The sequence below is a fragment of the Psittacula echo genome (genome assembly GCF_963264785.1).
Source record: "Psittacula echo genome assembly, chromosome: 30".
In the NCBI taxonomy this organism is placed as follows: Eukaryota; Metazoa; Chordata; class Aves; order Psittaciformes; family Psittacidae; genus Psittacula; species Psittacula echo.
The window spans coordinates 585,855-607,526 of record NC_137765.1 but is presented as its reverse complement, the minus strand read 5'-3'; the positions used below and the strand labels follow the sequence as shown (position 1 = coordinate 607,526).

General features: G+C 54.7%; 2 protein-coding genes across 10 annotated transcripts in view; both read right to left on the bottom strand.

The window, feature by feature from the left end:
- BRD4 (bromodomain containing 4) overlaps positions 1-3,484 on the bottom strand; it is a 45,834-nt gene extending 42,350 nt beyond the window's left edge. For 2 of the 3 annotated variants that reach the window (XM_080636213.1, XM_080636215.1), the window contains exon 1: positions 3,335-3,484. The gene's annotated coding sequence lies outside the window, so the exon portion shown is untranslated. Of the gene's footprint in view, positions 1-2,641; positions 2,762-3,334 lie in introns of those variants that run through there. The other variant, XM_080636214.1, reaches the window with a different exon arrangement.
- A 650-nt stretch (positions 3,485-4,134) lies between these two features.
- AKAP8 (A-kinase anchoring protein 8) lies at positions 4,135-21,142 on the bottom strand. Of its 7 annotated transcripts, none has more exons than XR_013958605.1 (14): positions 21,054-21,142; positions 15,880-15,918; positions 15,279-15,311; positions 14,032-14,314; positions 12,556-13,150; positions 12,010-12,154; positions 11,820-11,867; positions 10,844-10,940; positions 10,015-10,156; positions 9,531-9,624; positions 8,616-8,746; positions 7,843-7,938; positions 7,289-7,678; positions 4,731-6,438 (listed from the first exon to the last, which is right to left on the bottom strand). XR_013958605.1 is itself a non-coding variant. In XM_080636128.1 (13 exons), the coding sequence occupies exons 1-13, from the start codon at positions 21,070-21,072 to the stop codon at positions 4,367-4,369; spliced, it is 2,226 nt and encodes a 741-aa protein (XP_080492254.1). In that variant the 5' UTR covers positions 21,073-21,141; the 3' UTR covers positions 4,135-4,366. The 7 variants fall into 7 exon arrangements, 4 of the variants coding, with proteins under 4 accessions (XP_080492254.1, XP_080492255.1, XP_080492256.1 ...); XR_013958606.1 differs by having other exon boundaries at positions 4,739-4,870; positions 6,244-7,678; XR_013958607.1 differs by having other exon boundaries at positions 4,754-4,870; positions 5,458-7,678.
- Positions 21,143-21,672: the final 530 nt, after the last annotated feature.

Below are 21,672 nucleotides of genomic sequence, written 5' to 3'. Positions count from 1 at the left end.
CCCTTTTCCCATTGCTGTGATTTATCCATCACTTGCTTCTGGAAGTTTTAGAGCAACATTCCTTCATGGCTTGTGTTGCCTTAATCCCGACTAAAGGAAGTGATTGTGCTGTTCCGCTTGGATCTGAAGCAGCCCAGGGCTCATCCCGGAGAGGAAAGAGGATCCACGTGAGCTCCCTGGGCCGGGATGCCCTGGCTCTGCTGGGCAGCTTCCCTTTTTGCATCCGCTCTGCAGAGCTGCTCTTCGAATCCCACTAATCCTCACCCCATCCAACCCGGCACCGCGGCCATTGGTGCTCCCAAAGCTCTTGGATTTAGATAGCAGAGAGCTGGAAAACACCCATTATTCAATGACTCCCCCCAGACCCCTCTGCAATTCCCTTGTAATCTTCCAGAAACTTGGCTTTCCTCCTTCCCACAGCAAAAAGGCTCCAAAACCAGCTGAAAACCTGGATGGGGGCAATTCCTTCCCCCATCCGTTCCATTCCATTGCTTGGGCTGAAGCAGAGACACGATTCAGGCTCAAACTCAATGTCTGGTGACACAACCCCCTCCCCAAAGCTGGCACCGGTTGTTTTCCCTTCCCTGTGCATATCCATGTCCCTCACCTGGCATTCCCATAGGGATGTGGGCTGGGAAGAGCTGCCCCAAGCTGCTGCGGTTGGGTTACAGCCATCTCCCACCCCAGGATCCATCCTATTCTTGTGCCCCTTCTATATTTAGGAAGGAATATTTGCTCTGATGAGGTCCCATCCCTACAAACAGCAAAGGAACACGACTGGGATGCACCTTTATCCATCCCCTTCACCACCAAATCCAGGGAATACCGACATAAAGCAGCATCACCAGCTCCGATCCCAGATTCCAGCCTGGTTTCGCTGCACTTGGGGTTAAGGTGAAAGAGCTCCCTGCAGAGCACTGGTTCACATTCCTGAACCGGAGCCAGCAGATCCCAAACCAGCCTGGAGTTTACTTTGGAGAAATGATGCCAGAACATCCAGGAATGGTTAACGAAGGGGGTTGGCTCCATGCACCTGAGCCCAGCTCCCTGTTTAACACCAAGGCTTCCCGATTACGTTTCCTACATTTAAGAGCAAACGGCAGCACTCCTGGTTGTTCCTGCATTTCAGGTTGGATCCCAACTCCAACCAAACTCAATCTCTGTTTCCTCTTCAAGCACGAATGGGATTCACACTCGGGATGCTTTGCTAGCAACGGAGGTAACAGCCCATCACCTCCACTACACGCATCAGATAACGCAGCAACAACAGTTATCCAGCTCTGAGTCATCCATGGAGTCAGAGGGGGATGAAACAGCCCAGGGAACGGCGCTGGGACGTCAGGGACCCCCCATCACGGTGCCTGCAGTCAGGAATTCACCGCGTTCCATGCCCCGGTGTAACAGCAGAGACCGCCTCGCACCGGGAACACCCAGTGCCATGCACCCACACTGGGCTCTGCAGCCACTGCCATTAGCAACGAGCCCACCAGGGATGAATCACGGCGGCCTCCAATGGGTTTGAGGGCTTAAAACCACCCCTGGTTTAGTTACCAAAAGCACTTTGGGTCCTTTTCCTGCCTAAAAAAGGCTCAATTTGGCTGGGACAAACTTAACCCAAAGCAGAAACAGGTGGAAGAAACCTCTAAAACACCAACAAGTGGTCAAAACCACTGAAACGACCCCAAAACGGTGGCAGGAAGCAGAAGCCGATCATCCAAGTGGGTGTCCCACACATTCATTATGGTTTGAATGAGCAGCTTAATGCCTGACATGATAACACGCATCCCTATGAGCAACGGCGCTGTGCTGACTCCTAAACCACGCTGGGAGCTGTTTATCCAAAGGATAACAGGGATTGAAGGAGTTTCCTTGGGAATACCGCTGCGGAAAGCCGGGAAGCTCTAAGCTTATTTGGAGTAAGAACTATTCGTGAAGCTTTTAGGATTGGAAAGCATTGGGGGCAATGGGAAACCAACCGGGAAGCAGTGGGGGGATGCGGCTGCGCTGGTGAATGGAGATGGGAGCTGGTTTTGACTCCCTGTTATTAATCGAAGCCGTATCTCCCCCAGCCACACGCATTGGAAGGGAGCGGGAGTCGCCTGAGGGCAATTCCTGCCTCAGGAACCGGGTGTCCCCCTTCCCAAACCCACCCAACAGCGGCTCCGGAGATTCCCCTGTGCCGGAGCGGCTGCTGAAGGGCCGTAAGTAGGAAACAACGGGGAAAACCGACCTAAACCCGTAAATAAACGCGGGGAGATGGAGGCGAGGGGCCCAACCCGCCCCGCTGGACGCTTACACCGGGCCCATACCCAGCTGGAGCGGGTGCTGCTGCGGGGAGCGGCTCCGTCCCTCACGGCTGCCCCCCCCCAAGGACACCGGCCCGGCGCCCATCGCCTCCCGGCCCCGCTCGCTTCGCTCCCTGGCTCCAATCGCGCCCGTTGTCCGGTCCCCCCCTCAGCTCCCAGCGAGCGGCCGCAGGGCCTGGGCGGAGGCGGGCGGGCGGCCTAAGGCCTAACGGCGCGGCGGGAGGCCTCCACCCCCCCCCCCCGCCGTCGCTAGGCCCGGCCCGGTCCCACCCAGCCCGGCCGAGCCCTCCCGGGCGCGGGGCGAGGCGGGGACCGGCGGCGGCGGCGTCACTCACCGCGGGCCGCGGGGCCGGGCCTGGCCGCTGCCTCCGCGCAGGAGCCGTCGCTTCCTCCTCCCGTCCGCCGACAAAATGGCGGCGGCAGGAAGTGCCCCCGCGCCGCCCGCCCCGCCCCGCCCCACCGCACGCACTCTGCGTACCGGCCCGACAACGGCGTAACGCGGCCCCGCAACGGGCCTGCGACAGCTACGCTAGGGCTACGCTAACGGCGCAGAGATGCCTTCCCATTGACGTAAACACCGCGGCTGTACGCCGGCCTTTACGCAAGCGGCGTAACCCAGCGAGCGCAGTCCCCTCAGCCCGCGGCGGCCCCCGACTCGGGGGTTACGCAAAATGCGTAGGGCGCGGAGATTCCGCCCCCCCTCCCTCCCCGCTTTGCGCAGCGGCCTACGCAGCCGGCGCGTGACCGCGGCTACGCCAACTGCGGCCCCCCCGCCCCCGGCTTACGCTGTTGTCGCAAGCTAGGCCTCAAACCTGCGGGCGGGCTCCGCGCACGCAGTTTACGTAGGCCTCCCTGACGCAGCGGCCGCATTACGCAATGCGGGTTACGCCGGCGGGGCGACGTACGAGGCGTTGGTGAATCCCGATCCCCCCTCCCGTCTCCCCTTCTCCCTCCCTCACCAGTAACACCCCCCCCCCGCCTTCCCGTTCCCCAGCGCCGCCGCTCCCCGCGCCGGGACCCGCTCTTACCTCAGGCGGCGGCAGCGGCGGGCGGGGCCGGGCGAGCGGCGCTGGGGCCGGGTTCCGGTCCCGCTGAGGGCGGCGGCGCGAAGCGGCGGGGGGGGGGAAGGAGGAAGAGGAGGGAGGGGGAGGGGGGGAACCGGGCACCGAGGGGCAGCGGGTCCGGCAGCGGCGCCGCACTGACCTCACCGCGCTGCGCCTGACGTCACGGCGCACCGCGGCACGCCCACCCGACGGTCGCGCCCAGCCGCGTGACGTCACGGGGGCGCGGCGCGCGCGGTGACGTCATGCGCGGGGGTGACGTCACCTCCCCAGCCCATCCCCTGGTGCACGGTGAGAAGTTGATTCCGTTTATTGCCGTTTTCGGGGCAAAAAAGGGGGAGTTTGGGAAAAACCCAAAGGATTTACTCCGTGTCCGGCTGATAAACCCCCGGATCACAGCCATGGTTTTTGGGGTGAATCCTTTGGGAAATGGGTGTGGAGCAACAGCTGCAAATTCTCCTGGAAAAAGGCAGTTTTTTGGGGGGGCAAACCAAACAATTTTCTGCACCCAGAACGAATCCCGGCCCCGTTCCCAGCGGGAATCCCAGAAAATGAGGGGCAGACACAACTTGTGTGGGGAGGGCTGAAATGAACACATTTGCCAAGGGGAAAAATCTCCCTTTTTTGGGAATAAACCAACTCAAAACTCCCCAAACCAGCAGATTTAGGGGGATAAGGCGCCGGCATTCCAGACCCAAGGAGCCGCCGGGATCCAATCGATGCTTTTATTCATTTGCTCTAACCCCCCCCCCCCCCAAACTCCCGGGTTTCTTGGGGCTGGATCCTGTGTTTTCCATCCTAAAACACCACCACAAACGGGAAGGATTTGCGGGAAGGAAGCGGAAGGAATTGCTACCGGGGTGAAGGAAGCTCCTCGAGGCCGTGGACAGGCCCTTCCCCTTTAATTAACCCCCCCCTAATTAATCAAACTCTAATTAATCACCCTCATCATCAACCCAGAATCACAGCCTCTACCATCACCTTCGCACCCATTCACAGTTATTCCGGTTGCGGCTCCGTGGCTGCCGCTGGAGCCTCTTCCTCCTCTTCCTCCTCACTCCCACCGGCCGCTTCCTCCTCTTCCTCCTCCTCTTTTCCTGCCCAATCCTCAGGTTCATTCTGGGGAGAAACCACCGATTCTGGGGGCTCTTCCGGCGCTTCCGAAGGCGCTGCCGCCGCTTCCGACGTCACCTCCAATGTCATCTCCTCTGCTTCCAGCTCGTCATCTTGCAGGAACGGGGGCATCAGGAGCGGTTTGGGGGGTTGATCCTGCTCCCCCAGCTTCTTCAGGAATTCCTCCGCTTTGGAAAACTCTTGGGAAGGTTCAGCTGCTTCCGGCGCTTCCCCGCTTCCTCCTTCCCCTTCCTGGGAGACCTCGGTGGTGGTGGCGGCGGTGGTGGCGGCCGCGGTGGCTTCGGTCGCTCCTTCCCCGGCGCCATCTCCCCCTTCCAAAGCTTCATCCACGTCCTGATCCGTGATTTCATCTGTAAAGGGATCTTCTCCCTGTGGGAAAAGAGAGGGGAGAGAGACAAGGAGTCAGGGAGCAAGTGGAATCTCTGCCGGGAACACACGGGACAGGAGTTTTATAGCGAGTGGAAATCGGCTTGGCGACGGCCCGCTCTGGGCATGGTGGAAACGGTAAATTAAAGAGATCTCCATCATGGAAAATCCCAAAGGATTTGCAGGGAAAACAAATGATCCCACACCTGGAAGGAGTGGAAAAGAGCCAGTGAAATATTACAGGTCCCATACGGCGCCACGGGCACCGGGGATGGACCCTGCACTACGGCTCCGCTCCTCAGCCAGGAGGAATTTGGGATCTAAGCGAAGACGATTCAAATCCAAAGGGAATTCCTCAACCCCGCGGCCCCGGCTCAGAGCTGCTGCCGGGCGGATTCCCCTTCCCTCGGTGGGAATTGCGGCGGCGCCTCCAGGTTTCCATCCCGCCTTTTAGTGTGTCGGGAGAGACGGAGGGATCCAGATGCGACGCGGCCTCACAGCCCTCGCTGGGACCCCAAAACCCTCCAGATTTGGGGGCTTTTTTTGGGTGCGTTTGGTTGGATTTTAGGTTGGAATTTTCACCTCGTTACCTTTCTGGAAGCCGACAGCGGATCCCAGCCCCGCTCCCAGCGGACATCAGGGGGCTCTGCTCACATTCCCAGAGGTGGAGATGGAAGGAGGGATGTTGCTGCTCTATAAGCGTGACCTTGCTAGAGAGAAGCTGCCCCACGCACACCCGGGCTGCAAATCCGAGGGCAAATTCCTGAAATTCCCTATTTTTTTTGGCTCCCCCCCGCACAGGGGAAATGCAAACCTCACACGTGACCGGATCGACTGCCATGGGGCAGGGAGAGGGCTTCGTTTTCCGGATAGGAGGAAAAACCTCTCTGGATCCTTCCTCCTTTCCCCCTCCCACAACCCCACCCTGGGGTTAAGATCCGCCTGGATCCCATTCAGCCCAGGCTGGCTGCCTCCTCGCGAGAAGATCCATGCAGATGGAGGAGAAACCTCACCGTTCCTCTTCCCTGGCTGAGGAATGTGGTGCTGAGCCCTATGAAGCTGATGGGGAGAACTAACGGAAGGGGAGGAAACTCAACCCTCAACCTCGCGATCTGGACCCCACCGTCTGTTATCGCCGGTCAGATCTACCGGGAAAGGGGCTGTGTGAAGTCCACTCGTGGTGGAGGCTCTCCTGGCCTTCCCATGGGAAAGGCGAGGGTGTCCCGCCATCCCGGAGGAGGAATCTTTAGGCCGATGGTCAAGAACTCATCTCTTGATGCGGCCCCAAAGTCTTGAGTTTAAGTCTCGCCCCTGGGCAGGAGCTGTGCCGAGAGCATGGGGTTGGTTTTTATGGCGAAGGCGGCTCTTGGCATTACCTGGAATCCTCAGATTTTCCTCCACCCCTTTTCAGCCTGGTTTTGCACCTGGGAATGATACGGAGACCGTGCTGGGATGGCTCCGAAGATCTCCTCCTGCCGCTGGCCAAAGCTCAGGAGCCCGGGATTCATTTAGATCTGCCGGCAGCCTTTGATACCGTTGCTCATGGGGAGATGTGGCCGTGCCTGCGGACCCTGGCAGGGGTAGATGGAGTTGCACTTGAGTGGTTCCAGTGGTTTTGGGGGGAGAAGGGGGTTAATTTAACGTTTAATTTCTTTGCTTTTTGGTGCTTTCTAACGGTCGTGGAGACAATCCGGGAGGTTTGCACCTCCTGAGGGTACCGCAGGGGTTTTTTTACCTCACCCTCCTGGGTCAACGGGGATGAGAGGCCGCGGTAGGGCCGAGCCAGCCCATCCTGGGACAAGCTCCCAGCTCGGAGTCTCTTTGCACTGGACCCAGTGGGGTTGGAGTCGCAGTTTTGAATGGGTTTAATGGGGATTTTACTGCTTTGGGGTTGGATTTTGGCACCCCCTCCCTGCCCCCGGCACCGGGGGGACAAGGGGAAGCATCTGCTGCCCCATGGCAGCTCTGTGGACCCTCGTCTGCCAGGCTGCAACCGAGGGGTTGTCCCGCCGGATCCTGGGCTGGTCCCGGATTCCCAGGGAACCAGCAAGTAGCCACAAGTGCTTCTTTTCATCTTCGCCCAGCGGAGGAGGTTGCGACCTTTCCTCTCTCTTGGATGCGGGTCTCAGCCCGTTCAACCCGCGCTTTAGGCCGGGAATAACCACCCGGCATTCCCACATGGAGCAGGGTTAAACCCCCATGCTCTGAAGACTGCATTTGCCTTCCAGGCTTCCTTCTGGAATTCCGAACGCTGGTTTGGGCTTAAGCAAACCCTCCCCTGCCCTCTCCTCGTGCTCCGGTCTCGGCTCTGAAGGTCAGCTGGGTGTTCTCTGCCACTTCCCAAGGGAAGAGGAAGGAGGGGGAATGTAAAGGGGGGTGCTAACGAGGGTGTTTCAACGCACGGGAATGGGGTGCACCCACCTCGGGGTGCTCTGTCCCTTGGAGCTGCTGGGAGCGCCGCCAAGCCCGGCTCTTTACACAGGGTACAAATTCCCCCTCTCCCAGTGCAGTGGATGGAGCAGGCGCCATCCGCGTTCGATTCAATCCCAGCGGGAATCAAGGGGCGGCTTCCCGACTCGGACACTCGCAGAGGGGGGGAGCCTGGTGTGTGTCCCCACCCCCTTCCAAAGGCCCCAGCTCGAGAGGTGGCTTGGGGGGAAGTGGAATTCCTTTGGCTACTTTGGTTTCTTTAATTACAGTCTCGGTTTGGATGGATTCAGGATTGAGGCTGGGAATGCTGCTTGGCACATCTGCGGGTTCAATACATGAACACAAAGCAAACCAAAAAAGCACGAGAAGTGTAAAAAGCACCTACGGAAGAGAAGAAACCAGACCCAGGATTGAGAGAGCAAAAGGCAGCAGAGAGGAACCTACGTTCATCCCCATCGGATGCAGGCAGACGTCCCGTCACCGACCCGCAGCTCCGCGCTGCTCCAGGAGCTCGGCACCAGTTGCCAGCTTCCCGATCCACTCACCTTGAGGTATTTTTCCAGCATCTTGACGATGTGTTTGTTATTCAGGACGCTCTTGGCCACGTGTAAACTGGTTTTCTTGAACTGCTCTGCAGCCATCTGTGAAAGGAACAAACCTCTGTTGGAAACAGGAAGGGATGGGATCCAGAGGGATCAAGGGGAAAAGCTGCGTGGAGACCTCAGAGCAGCTTCCAGGGTCTAAAGGGGGCTACAAGGATGCTGGAGAGGGACCCATCAGGGACTGGAGCGACAGGACAAGGGGTGACGGGTTCAAACCGAAACAGGGAAAGTTCAGGTTGGAGATAAGGAGGAAGCTCTTTACTGTGAGGGTGCTGAGGCACTGGAATGGGTTGCCCAAGGAAGCTGTGGATGCTCCATCCCTGACAGTGTTCAAGGCCAGGCTGGATGTAGCCTTGGGTGCCTTGGTTTAGTGTGAGGTGTCCCTGCCCATGGCAGGGGGGTTGGAACTGGATGATCTTAAGGTCCTTTCCAACCCAAACCATTCTATGATTCAGCCTGCACTGGCCAAGCTGCCAAACCCCCATGGCAGGAGAAACACCACATTCCCCTTTCAACATCCCTTTCTGTGCTCATTTCCCCATTTCCCATCCACTTGTGTTCCAACAAACCCTGCTCAGCCCATCTGCAAGTGCTCCACAAGCCCCTGGGCAGCAGCTTCACATCGTGGTGTGTTCAGAGGCTGTGTGAGAAGGGCTTTTAGAAGCCACAAACCAACCTCGAGTGCCTGGAGCAATGGAGACGAAGGCATCGCTTACCCTGCGGTTCCTGTTGTGATCTGCAGATCTCAGGTGCCTCTGGAGCAGGTGGTTCTGTGCAGGAATTAACATGTCACAGGCCATGCAGTGAGCTGCCTCGATCTTCTTGAAGAAGTGCTCCTGGCCAATGCCTACAGAGACAAGACATCAGCCAGAAGCCAAGGGACACGCTCAGCTGGTGGATGTTCTCAAGCACTACTAACACACTAATCCAGTGTCTGCTTTCCAAAACAAAAAGCGTCCCATATGCTGCAAAACATGGGCAGGATAGTTCCTCTGCTCTAAACCAGATCATCCCAACACAGTACCCAAGTGGAGGAGGAGGACAGATGGGGATAACAGCCTGGGGTATGAAGTGATCGGCTCACCCTAGGCTGTTTTTCTCCCCAGAATCCATCTATTTAAAGCTGGAAGGGACAAATCAGGCTTTCCCCAGTACTGGGTTCATTCCTCCTCTCTACTTAGGTTCGGTTTTAGTCTCTGTGGCTTAACTCAACTCCACTCATCACTCCCAATGGCACCAGGACAGAGCCAAGCGGATTTTTCCCCATCACCCTCACTGCCCCAACAGATCAACTTCAGCACTTAAAGAAAGAACACAGAATCCAGCTGCGGTAACCAAACAGCCTCAAAAATCAACGCTTCTGGGGTATTTTCCCCTTTTAACCTTCATTTTAGCACCTGATATTGCACAAGCCTCCTCAGGCATCTGCTGCTTGAGAACTCCCAGCAGTGCCGGGCGCTTCCATTTCTTCATCAAGCCCATTTGTTTCTCAAAGCTGGCAAAACCCACCCAGAACCTGCAGCTGGATGACTCAAATCCATCATGTTTTGCTCCCAAAGAACTACACCAGCACCTTTGTCTTTCCTTCCTTGCACACTGCCTCTGTCTCTGGACACAGGACACAGATTTACCCTTAAAAGGATCCGGCTTCTGCTTTGTGCCCTCCTTCTCGGTCAGCTCCTGGCGCCGCTTCTCAATCTTCTTGTTCCTGTTGACGATGTATTCCTGGAAGGAAGAGGAGAAAACCCAGTGTCCTCCACTGATGACCAAGGAGCTCCAAAGGGAAGTGAGTTCCCCAGGGAATACCCACAGGGAAGCCTGTGGTTGGGGAACAAACTAGACGAGGCCAAGGTTCTCCCCTCCCTGTCATGTTATAGCAAAGAGAGGGAAAGATCAAACTGGAGCCAAATAGAAGCCTGCTCCCATGTCACCATCAGATTCCCTGTGGGAGACCCCAAATCCTTGATAAATGCCCCCAAAACGCAACCACTCCCTGGTCTTTATCATCTTCCTCAGCTCTGGGTGGACCAAATGAAGCCCAGTGACTCTAAGTGAAGTCTTGACATCCCAGTATGGATGCAGGGAAGGGCTGAGCTACTCCAGCATCCCACCTACCTGCAGGAACTCCACTGTTTTATCCGGGAGCTTGGTACCAATGAACCTCAAGGTCTCCTTGTGGAATTTGCTCTGGAGATGCTTCTGGATCTCCTCTTCCTCAAAGCTGCGGAACTTGCAGACAGAACAGGCAAACTGGATCCTAAGCAGAGAAGTCACAACTACGGATGAGGAATAACATTAAGATCAGGACCATCACCACCCTTGACGCAGTTTTATACCTCGTTGTTGTTCCAAATGCCACCCCCCCAATTTTACTCCATTTTGGACCATTAGAATCATGGTAGAACCTGCACAGATAGAAACAGCAGCTCCTTCTCCTTAAAGCTTTATGTTATGGGAGTGGATGCTAAAACCCTGGGTGAGTTTAAAAGCAATGGGACACATTCATGGGCGCTCTTGGATGTGGAGATCCCTGGCACCCGATAGAGAAACACTGGTGCCACCTTGGCTGCTTCATCTTGTCTTTAGCTCGTTAATTGTATTATTTTATAGCAAAGCTGCATATACAGCCTTGTGTTTTGCTATATACAGCCTTTATAATGCTATAAAATAAAGCAATGAATGAGCTAAAGATAGATGTGTAAGTGTAGAGCGTATTAAGTGCATACACAGCCTTTTAAACACCTTTCTGGACTTACTGCTCTACACTGATCCATGTATTAAACCCCACAGTATTCTCCTCATCTTAAAACAATCATAAAACACACAAAAATGGGTAAAAACCTACTGAAATCAGAGCGCAGAGCCCCACAATAGGATTCCCCAGGAGATTCCCTTGTTCACATGGAACAACACTGGGAAGGGACCTGTTTCTCACTGCTCCTACCTGTCCATCGCGCGGTCGCGCATCCGGTCTCTTCTCCGCTGCTTCTCCCTCTTCTTTTTCATCTCCTCATCATCATCCTCGCAGCCATCTCCTGATGCTGAGGAATAAATCAGTTACTCCGCTCCCCAGGACCCGCTTGTCTGGTTCAGGAATTCTGGGGCTCAATCCCTCTGTTCCCTCGGCATCGGGAAGTCACAACCAGCTTTCAGTCTCTGGAAGCTCTCCCTCTCCCAAACCAGCTTCCAACCACAGGGAAGCAGCAGCCTCTTCCTGAGCTCTCAGGCAGTCATTGTAATTACTGGGAACTGCAGATCCAGCAGACCTCATCTCTGCAGTGTTTTGGGGTAGAAAGCACCAAGTCCAAGGCCCATCAGCCTCAAAGGACTCGGAGAACAATTCACCTGACACGTTGTCAGGTAAAGAAGCCTCTGGGCATCAGAGGGAGCTTCAACATTCAGCTCCCATCCCGAAAACAACCTAAAAGCAGCAACTCAAGTCCCACATGTGGTTTTCCCCAAGTCACCCCAAGGCAGAAGGGTGCAAAGTGCCTGGAGCTGATCTGTCTTGACTGGAAATGACAATCCCAAACCAGCTGAAGTGATGGGGCTAGTCCAGGGGGCTGTGTGAGGGGGTAAATCCCTACCTTCCTCCATGAAATCACCCCAATTCCTGTTCTCCTGGAAAAGAGAAACACAAAGTGTTACTTCCTCTATGTCACCACAAAGTATTGCTTCCTGCAACCAAGCTTTACATCTGTGGCTGCCCCAATGAATGCTGTACAAGCCCCCTCCAGCCCCTCTCCAGGTTTCCTGTAGCCCCTTTAGGCACTGGAGCTGCTCTAAGGTCTCCCCTTCAGGAGCCTTCTCTTCTCCAGGCTGACCCAGCCCAGCTCTCTCAGCCTGGCTCCAGAGCAGAGCTGCTCCAGCCCTTGGAGTACATTCCCACAAAGAGTGATAGAAAACAAGGATACTTACACCTTTGTCTGCTTCATCTCCTGATTTTTCCTCTCCTTCTCCCTCATCTGCTGTGCAAAAGAAGGATTGTTTAAGCTGGTGCTGGAGGGGCTCCCCTAATTAACCCCCCCCAGCTTTGAAATGGAATGATTCTCAGTCAGATGAGAGAAAACACTTAAAACCAGAGGAAAATGGCCCCAGATGGGCTCGTACCATTGTCGGTGTCATCTCCTTCACTGTCAGTCTTTGCCTGTTTGCTGTCAGGCTCGTCCCCGCTCTGCGACTGTTTCCTCTTGCGTCCTCCCCCCTCTCCATCCGACCGCCCTCCGGAACGGTTCCGGAACCCTCTTCTCTTGGGCTGAAGGGGAAAGGAATCACTGGGATCAACCAACTTGAGGTACTAAGAGAAGCTTCAAAATCAAAGCATTCCACCCATTTGCCACATCTCAATTCCTGTGACCCTGCAGATGTGGTTTTGGTTATAAAGGATTTTAGAGCTGGGTTATAGTGCCCCTTGTGAGTGGATTTGGGATGGGGGAAGCATTCAGAGGCTCTATTTTGATTGCAAATGGGTCTACACAAGCTCAGTGATACCCATCTCTATGCAGGAAAAAGTGAATTATTCCGCAGTGGAATAAGTCATGGAAGCACCATGAACTAAGGCTCATGCTTCCCAAAGGACTCCGCTTTCCAGCCAACCCACCGAGGGAAGCAACACCCAACCCTGACAAGAAACCAAACCTGACGGCGACGACTTACCATGAGCGTGTTCATGTGCCAGGGCACCGACCCCATCCTGTCTCTGTTCCGTTGCCTCCCCATTCCATACGGCATATTCCCATACCGTCCCATTCCCATGCCCGACATCCCCATCATGCCATAGTCATAGTCTCCGTAGTCACCGTAATCTCCGTAGTCGCCATAGTCACCGTAATCCCCATAGTCGCCGTAGTCGCCGTAATCGCCGTAGTCACCATAATCGGGAACAAGGGCTTGGGAAAAGAGGGAAGGGAGCCTGTTGGATCCGGCCCCCCCCATCCCACGCCCTCCCATGTAGTTCAGCTCATTCCAACGGGCTGAGAGGCGCTCGGAGCTGGACGAGGGCATGAAGTGGTCGCTGCGGTTGAAGGCGTTGAGGCGCCCGCGGTTCTGGACACGGTTCTGAGCCCGGCCCCGCATGAGCCCGTAGTTGTTCCCTCTGTTGCGTGACTGATCCCTGCGGTCAAACTGGCTCCCAAAGGAATCGTTCCGGTCGGTGCCGACGTCGCCGTAGTCGTAGCTGGGGCGATACATGTCCCGGTCGTTCATGGAGGACCTCGAGTCGTAGGAGTCGAAGGACTCATACCTGAAAGAGCTGTGGGAGGAGACAATGGTCAGCACCAGGGGTGACATTCCCACACCTCACACAGGGGTTTGCATCCAGGTTTCATCCCGATCCGTGTGGTTTTGGCCAGAAAAACACGAGAAAAGTATTATTAATCCCTGCAAATCCATCACTTTTTGTATCCCATGTCACCTTTTCCTTATTCTTGGTAGAATTCTCATCCAGTCCAACTGTTCCAAGCACTGCCAAGGCCACCACTATCCCATCTCATAAGGGACATGTCTACAGGGGTTGGGAACACTTCCAGCCTGTTCCAATGCCTGAGCACCCTCTGGGGCAGGAATTGTTCCTCAGCTCCATCTAAACCTGCCCTGGTGCAGCTCGAGGCCGTTTCCTCTTGTCCCATCCCTTGGGAGCAGAGCCCAGCCCCTCCTGGCTCCATCCTCCTCTCAGGCAGTTGTAGGCAGCGATCAGGTCCCCCCTGGGCCTTCTCTTCTCCAGACTGAACCCCCCCAGGTCCCTCAGCCCTTCCCCATCACACTGTGCTCCAGGCCCTGCTCCAGCCCCTCAATGTCTCTCTTGGAGCAAGGGGCCCAGAACTGGACACAGAAGTCAAGGTGTGGCCTCACCAGTGCCCGGTGCAGGGGGACAATCCCTGCCCTGGTCCCGCTGCCGCACTGGTGCTGATGAGCACAAGCTCATGTCCAGCTCCATCAATCCATACCCTCAGCTCCTTTTCCATGAGCAGCTTTCAAGCCACTCTTCCCCAAGCCTGGAGCATTGCAGAGGGCTGTTGTAGCCCAAGGACAGAACCCGGTTCTTCACCCTGTTGAACTTCAGACCAGCTTCATCTGCAGTTGCATTAAAAGCCCTTATTTGCACTATGAAACATAAGCAAGTGGCAGAATCACCTCTCCTGGTCTTCCAACCCGTCCCCTGTGCCGCCACTGCCCTCCTTTGACAGCATATCCAGGCGCTGGTTGATCTTGGCGATGATGGAATCCGAGTTCTCGTTGGCGGAGTGCTCAGTGCCGTAGGAGCCGATGTGCAGGGAAGAGCCCACATCAGCACTGAGGCTCATATCCGAAGCTTTGTGGGTTTCCCAGCTGCTGGAGCTGGCAGGAGCGTAGTTGTACGAGGCTGCGGTGTTGGCGGCGGTGGTTTGGGTGTTGTAGTAGTCATAGCCCTCATAGCCTGGCAGGAAAGGGAAAGGATGTGGATGTTAATTCCTTGTGATAGACACAGGAGGAAGAGTGAAGAGTGGGATGTGAACAGATCCCCCCAGGCACGGCTGTAGCTGGATTTGACCTCCCTGAAATGAAATGTGGGTTCTAAAACAGGGGAAGAGCCAAGATTCCTCTGCCCCAAGCCTAAACTGTGTGGGTCTTCAACATAAGGACATGGAGCTGCTGGAGCAAGGCCAGAGGAAGCCATGAGGATGAGCAGGGGATGCAGCAGCTCCCACATGGAGCCAGGCTGAGAGAAGAGAAGCTGCATGGAGACCTCGGAGCAGCTTCCAGGGTCTGAAGGGGGCTCCAAGGATGTGGAGAGGAAGCTTCATCAGGGATAGGACAAGGGGTGATGGGTTCAAACTGAAACAGAGAAGTTCAGATCGGAAATAAGGAAGAACCTCCTCCCTGTGAGGGTGGTGGGACACTGGGATGGGTTGGATGGAGAAGGTCCACATGAAGCATCCCTGTTCAAGGCCAGGCTGGACAGGGCTTGGAGCAACCTGCTCTAGTGGAAGGTGTCCCTGCCCATGGCAGTGGGTTGTGTATGGCCACGCTGCCAGATTCCAAGGGTAAACCTTGGGTTTGGAGGGGAAACTGATATTAACCATTTTATTAATCAATAAATTAGTTTATTACTGCACCCATCTGGCTGTCCCAGACCAAGGCAGAAATGGAGATGGAAAAGAAACCGAACTTTTCACATCCTGCTCTAAGGCACAGCCACCAGGACAGAGCTTTGTGATGCTCCATGGGCCTAAGAAAGAGCTACAACCATGAAGCTAGGCAAAAGGAAAAGACCTGAATCAGTGAGGAGGAGAGTTCTGCACCCCAATCTTGAGCAAAGACAATGCAGGAGGTGGAAAAGAGCCACAGAGCCTGAGCAGAGCATCCCAAACCCAGAGGTAACAGTTGTAGACAGCACGTACCTTGCCAGCTCGTCGCATTCGTCCCATAGGTACCTGAAGGGGACAGAAAGAAGAGAGTGGTTCAACTCCCAAAGCAACAAAATCAAAAGCTGAGAGGTGAAATGGATCTAATTCAAGTTTAATCACTGGTAAAAAGGATGGGAAGGAGGAAATCGGGACTTCCAAGAGCTGATTATGGAAATGTAACGGATAATTAATAGATTTTACATGTTTCTGAAGCACTTTTGAGTATTTTACACTTGACAACAGCTCAAATATTCCATAAACCCCCTCAAGAGGCAGTAAAACTGCAGATGTTTGTTCAAACTATCACTTTCGGGAGCATTTTGGTGCTGCTGCTGTTGTTTAGGCTGGAAAAGAGGGAGCCCAAAGTCCCAAATAGCCCTGGACAGGCTTTGTTTGCAGCACTAAACCCCCCCCCGGCACATTCATCACCCCCAGAATTGTGTTTCATGGTACCAGAGGAAGTAGAAATGATTTAAAATCACTTCAAATGATTCAAAATAGGTAGAAGAGAAGAAAGATGGAAAAAAGTGTTTGCATCCCATTATTCTGGCTAAGAATTAAGAGTAAGCTCTGTTCTCAGAGACACAAACCTCACCTTGAGTGTTGGTGGCTCCAGTATTCCAAGTGCCATAACCTGCAAAGAAAAGAAGGGAGCTGTTAAAGCATCACCTCTGCTGCTGGCCCAGGGCTTGGTTCTTCCCCTAAATGACCCTCAACCTATCCAGGTCTTTAATTACAGCCTTGCTCCTGCTTTTCATTGCTTGGAGCTGCCTGACCCTGTGTTGGGACTGGATGAGCTTTAAGGTCCTTTCCAATCCAAACCATTCCATGATTCCATGAGGAGAAACTCTGAGGGGTAAGTCATGCCAAGAACAGAACCAACACTGAGAGCAGACGTTCCAGTTGTGCTGTGCCAGCAGAAGCATCCTCTTCCCTAGGGAATACTGGATATCCTCATACATGAGCTGAGGTGAGGAATGCCAGTAAAACACATGGAGCTCTTCCACTTCCCAGCACTAATTGCAAGCATTGCACTAATGAAGTGGCTGCAGTCTGGTCTCCCCCACATCAGCAGTGGGTGAAGCACTGGCCCAGGTGAAGGAAGCACAAAAGATCCCACCGTGTTCACCAGCTCTTATTTCCCAGCAGAGAGTTTTCCACACCAAAATAACTCATTTCTCCACTTCAAACCATTCCTAAGCTTCCAGGGTGGAATGAGCATCCTCAGGGATGAAGGGCCCTCCGTGAGCTCAGCAACTCCTGAGGGCATTAGAGGAACCCTTGTGCTGCAGTGAAACCTGATCAAAAGCAACGTGCTGGGATGTGCTAAAGCACTTCCCAGGAGCTTGGCTGCCCTTTCCCTGCAGGAAAATGGGGGTTTAATCTGAATTTATTACTTTTATTGCCCACAAACCCATCCACACCTTAAAGATCATGGAATGGGTTGGGTGGAAGGGACCTTAAAATGCATCCATGGCCCTGCCACGGGCAGGGACACCTTCCACTAGAGCCGCTTGCTCCAAGCCCCATCCAGCCTGGCCTTGGACACTGCCAGGGATGGGGCAGCCAAACCTTCTCCATCCAACCCATCCCAGTGTCCCACGACCCTCATGGAGAAGAACTTCCTTATCTCCAACCTGAACTTCCCTGTTCCAGTTTAAACCCATCACCCCTCGTCCTGTCACTACAAAGAACTTTTGCATCTCTTGGGAGGCGCCTCCTGATTTTACAAAGCTTTCATTTCTTGGAGGCCACCTCCAGTTTTCCCAAAGCTTCCCTCTTTTTCGGGTGAAACCCCCCAATTTTGAAGCACAGTTTTCCTCTGGAGGTCACCAAGCTTTTCCCATCTGAGGCTGCAGAGGACACCTCACCCCTTCCATGAGCCTGGGTTTGGTGGGGTGAAGCTCCCAGAACGCTTCCCACTGGAATTCTGAGCTCCTGTGGAAACCCCAGGCCCAGCAAACAGGAACAGGACACGTCACCACCTCTTCCATCAGAGCTTTATTACTGAGCAATTTCCTTTCCCACCGTTGGCATGTCCCTGTTTTCAGCTTCACTTCCCAGTGGGATGAGGCCGGGATATGGTTTTCCAGCTGCTGGGGGGGGGTGGCTTGAGCTGAGACATGGAAATCAAGGCCAAACCTCCAATCCGTCAACTGCAGCCACCCCAAAGCCTGACTTGAACTCCACAGCTCAATGTTCTCACTTCTTCCCTCCAGCTTTGAGGGACACCATTGAGCCCCTGGTTGTGCCAGGCGCAATCCCAGCTTGATTCCAGCCTCCAGGCATGCTCCTAGCTGGAGAAGAGCAGGAAGAGGAAGCAAAACCAGCACAAGGGCAAATTGCTCCGTTTCAAACCCAAAATAGCAGCAGCCGTGGCATTAAGAGAGCTCCTCTCCTTTCATTTTGAAGCTGTCTTGGATAAAACCTTGGCGATGTTAATCCAGGAGGCAAAAATAGCTTGGACCTACTCAAAACCTCAGGAAGACAGAGGCTGCTCAGCCCAAAATGCAGTGTTCTCAAAGCAAAGAGCTCAGGTTCTCAAGGCAAAGAGCTCAGGTTCTCAAAGCAAAGAGCTCAGGTTCTCAAAGCAAAGAGCTCGGGTTCTCAAAGCAAAGAGCTCGGGTTCTCAAGGCAAAGAGCTCAGGTTCTCAAAGCAAAGAGCTCGGGTTCTCAAAGCAAAGAGCTCGGGTTCTCAAGGCAAAGAGCTCGGGTTCTCAAGGCAAAGAGCTCAGGTTCTCAAAGCAAAGAGCTCAGGTTCTCAAAGCAAAGAGCTCGGGTTCTCAAAGCAAAGAGCTCGGGTTCTCAAGGCAAAGAGCTCGGGTTCTCAAGGCAAAGAGCTCGGGTTCTCAAAGCAAAGAGCTCAGGTTCTCAAGGCAAAGAGCTCGGGTTCTCAAGGCAAAGAGCTCGGGTTCTCAAAGCAAAGAGCTCGGGTTCTCAAAGCAAAGAGCTCGGGTTCTCAAGGCAAAGAGCTCAGGTTCTCAAGGCAAAGAGCTCAGGTTCTCAAGGCAAAGAGCTCGGGTTCTCAAGGCAAAGAGCTCGGGTTCTCAAGGCAAAGAGCTCGGGTTCTCAAGGCAAAGAGCTCGGGTTCTCAAAGCAAAGAGCTCGGGTTCTCAAAGCAAAGAGCTCGGGTTCTCAAAGCAAAGAGCTCGGGTTCTCAAGGCAAAGAGCTCAGGTTCTCAAGGCAAAGAGCTCAGGTTCTCAAGGCAAAGAGCTCGGGTTCTCAAGGCAAAGAGCTCGGGTTCTCAAAGCAAAGAGCTCGGGTTCTCAAGGCAAAGAGCTCGGGTTCTCAAAGCAAAGAGCTCGGGTTCTCAAAGCAAAGAGCTCGGGTTCTCAAGGCAAAGAGCTCAGGTTCTCAAGGCAAAGAGCTCGGGTTCTCAAAGCAAAGAGCTCGGGTTCTCAAGGCAAAGAGCTCGGGTTCTCAAGGCAAAGAGCTCGGGTTCTCAAAGCAAAGAGCTCGGGTTCTCAAAGCAAAGAGCTCGGGTTCTCAAAGCAAAGAGCTCGGGTTCTCAAAGCAAAGAGCTCGGGTTCTCAAGGCAAAGAGCTCGGGTTCTCAAGGCAAAGAGCTCGGGTTCTCAAAGCAAAGAGCTCGGGTTCTCAAAGCAAAGAGCTCGGGTTCTCAAGGCAAAGAGCTCAGGTTCTCAAGGCAAAGAGCTCAGGTTCTCAAGGCAAAGAGCTCAGGTTCTCAAAGCAAAGAGCTCGGGTTCTCAAGGCAAAGAGCTCAGGTTCTCAAAGCAAAGAGCTCGGGTTCTCAAAGCAAAGAGCTCAGGTTCTCAAAGCAAAGAGCTCAGGTTCTCAAGGCAAAGAGCTCGGGTTCTCAAGGCAAAGAGCTCGGGTTCTCAAAGCAAAGAGCTCGGGTTCTCAAAGCAAAGAGCTCAGGTTCTCAAGGCAAAGAGCTCAGGTTCTCAAGGCAAAGAGCTCAGGTTCTCAAAGCAAAGAGCTCAGGTTCTCAAGGCAAAGAGCTCAGGTTCTCAAAGCAAAGAGCTCGGGTTCTCAAAGCAAAGAGCTCAGGTTCTCAAAGCAAAGAGCTCAGGTTCTCAAGGCAAAGAGCTCAGGTTCTCAAGGCAAAGAGCTCGGGTTCTCAAGGCAAAGAGCTCGGGTTCTCAAGGCAAAGACCTCGGGTTCTCAAGGCAAAGAGCTCGGGTTCTCAAGCAAAGAGCTCGGGTTCTCAAGGCAAAGACACCTCAAGCTTTCAGTACCCCTGAAGAACGTGGTAATTCATGAGCTCAGTGCCTCATGAGCAACGTGGGTATTAAGGACTTAAGCACAGCACATCCATATCCATTCCCAGCAGGAAAAACCCCAGTGGGATAAGCCAGGAAGACCCCATCACCTTCCCTGGGGATAATAAAATACGACAAAGTGCAGAGAAGGGGAAAAAAACCAACTCAAAAGGGACCATGTGTTCTGATTCCCAGCTGATTCCCAAGACAGCGCTCCCGGAGCCTGGGGTAAAGCTTGGGAAAGGCCAAGCAGAGCAATGATGAGGGATTTACTTGGTTCAGTCACTGTTTAACACCCGCAGAAGAAAAAGCCAGGATCCAGAAGGGAATTCCTTCCAGAAGCAGAGGTTCTCCGGCTGATTCCACCAAAGGACTTTATCCAGGGAGAATAAAGCTTGGTTTCTGCTGCAATCGGGAAGCACTGGAGTTAATTTAGAGGCAGAGCAACCAGCGCTCATTGAAGGTGGTTTTAATCCTTACCACAGCTTCCCACCTCCTCTTTATGCCCAAAGAACCCTTCAAACCCCTTGAGAAGGGCGATGAAAGCAGACAGAGCGATCCCGTCAACAGCTCGGCATTGACATCAAGTCCACATGAACCAGGAACGATCCCCACAGACAAAGCACCTCGTGGGGCAGCAGGAATTGGTGAAACACACATCAAAAGGGCATTTGTGCCGTGTATCAAATCCTTCTGCAGCTGTAACCGTGTTATAAACCCCAACGAAGAGGTTGCAGTACGAGGCTCCAAAGGGGTCCAGCAGGGTCCGGCCCTGGCACCTATCCCCATTTGCCACCTCTTCACCTCCAATTAAGCTCCAACAACCGATCTTCATCTGTTAAGCTTCCATTTGGGTGCTTTCCTTTCAATCCCGGCCCCCGTTCAGTGCTTTAGAGCCATCCAACCCCATTCGGAAAGGGGACGGCTCCTCCCCCTCCCAAACAAAGCTCAACGCCGTTTCGGCGCGCTCTCACCTCCTTCCTCATGGATTAACGCCTTCCTCCCAACGCCGTTAGAACGGGAAAGGAGAGAACACCTCGGGGGGGGGGGAAGCCGGGTTGAGGTGTCGGGGGGGGGCGCTGGAGGATGCTGCAGCCGCCCGAAGCGGCCTTAACCGGGAGGTAACGGGGCCTCCCCGGGGGTTACAACCGGAGGCCATGGAGGGGGGGGAACGAACACAAGGGATGGGACCGACACGCGGGGGGGGGGAGGCGTGTCCGCAGCCGCCATTTTGTGTCGTCTTTAGAAATGGGCCCGGCTCCATTTCCGCCCCCCAACAACGGTCTGCCCCCCCACCAGCACCCACCCACCAATCAGAGGCGCCCTAGCGCTGAGAGACGCGCAGCTCAGCCAATCAGCGGCGGCACCCCCACACGGGAGGCGGGCACAAAGTCCCTCAGGGGATTGACTACCCCCCCCACACACACACCGGTGGTACCAGAGCCGCCGCTGAAGGGACCGGGAGGACCGAGCTGCTGCCGCCGCTGCCCCCGGGGAAACGGGAGGCACCGGGAAGCGGCGGCCCCCGCTGCCGCCCTGCACCTACCGCCGTATCCCTGCTCCATCGCTGCTCTCCGCCTCCGGGCCTCGGCGCCGCACTGCCCGTCCGAGCGCCTCGCTGCGCAAGCGCGCAGCGCCCGCCGCCCATTGGGCCTCTCGGCCGCTCTGCCCCGCCCACGAAGCTCTCCATTGGCTCCTCTCAAAAGCCCGCCCCTCAAGTACTATTGGTTGAACTCGCCTAGAGGAACCACCCTCCCTTCTCTCATTGGCCAGCGAGCGCGCCTGTCACTACCCATCCCCCGATCCTATTGGCAGAGGCTGTCAATCCGCTGTCAATCATACCCGTTCCGTCTCCTGATTGGGCGGCTGTAACCACGGCGTGTTCTGCCTTAGGCATATCCACAGGGAATTGGGGCAGGAAAAGGCTCTGGAACACCCCAATTCACCCCAAAACCTGCTGGAATTGGTTTACTTGGGGGTATTCCTTCTCCCTGGATGATGCTGGCTCTGGAATACCGCTGCAGAGCAGCAGGAGACAGTGGTGCACGTGGGGCTTATAATTATTAACTAATAAAATAAAGAATAACTAATGAATTAATGAGTAATTAACTAATAAATGACCCCAAAACGTTCATAGAAACCGAGATCTTGATGGAGCAACTGGG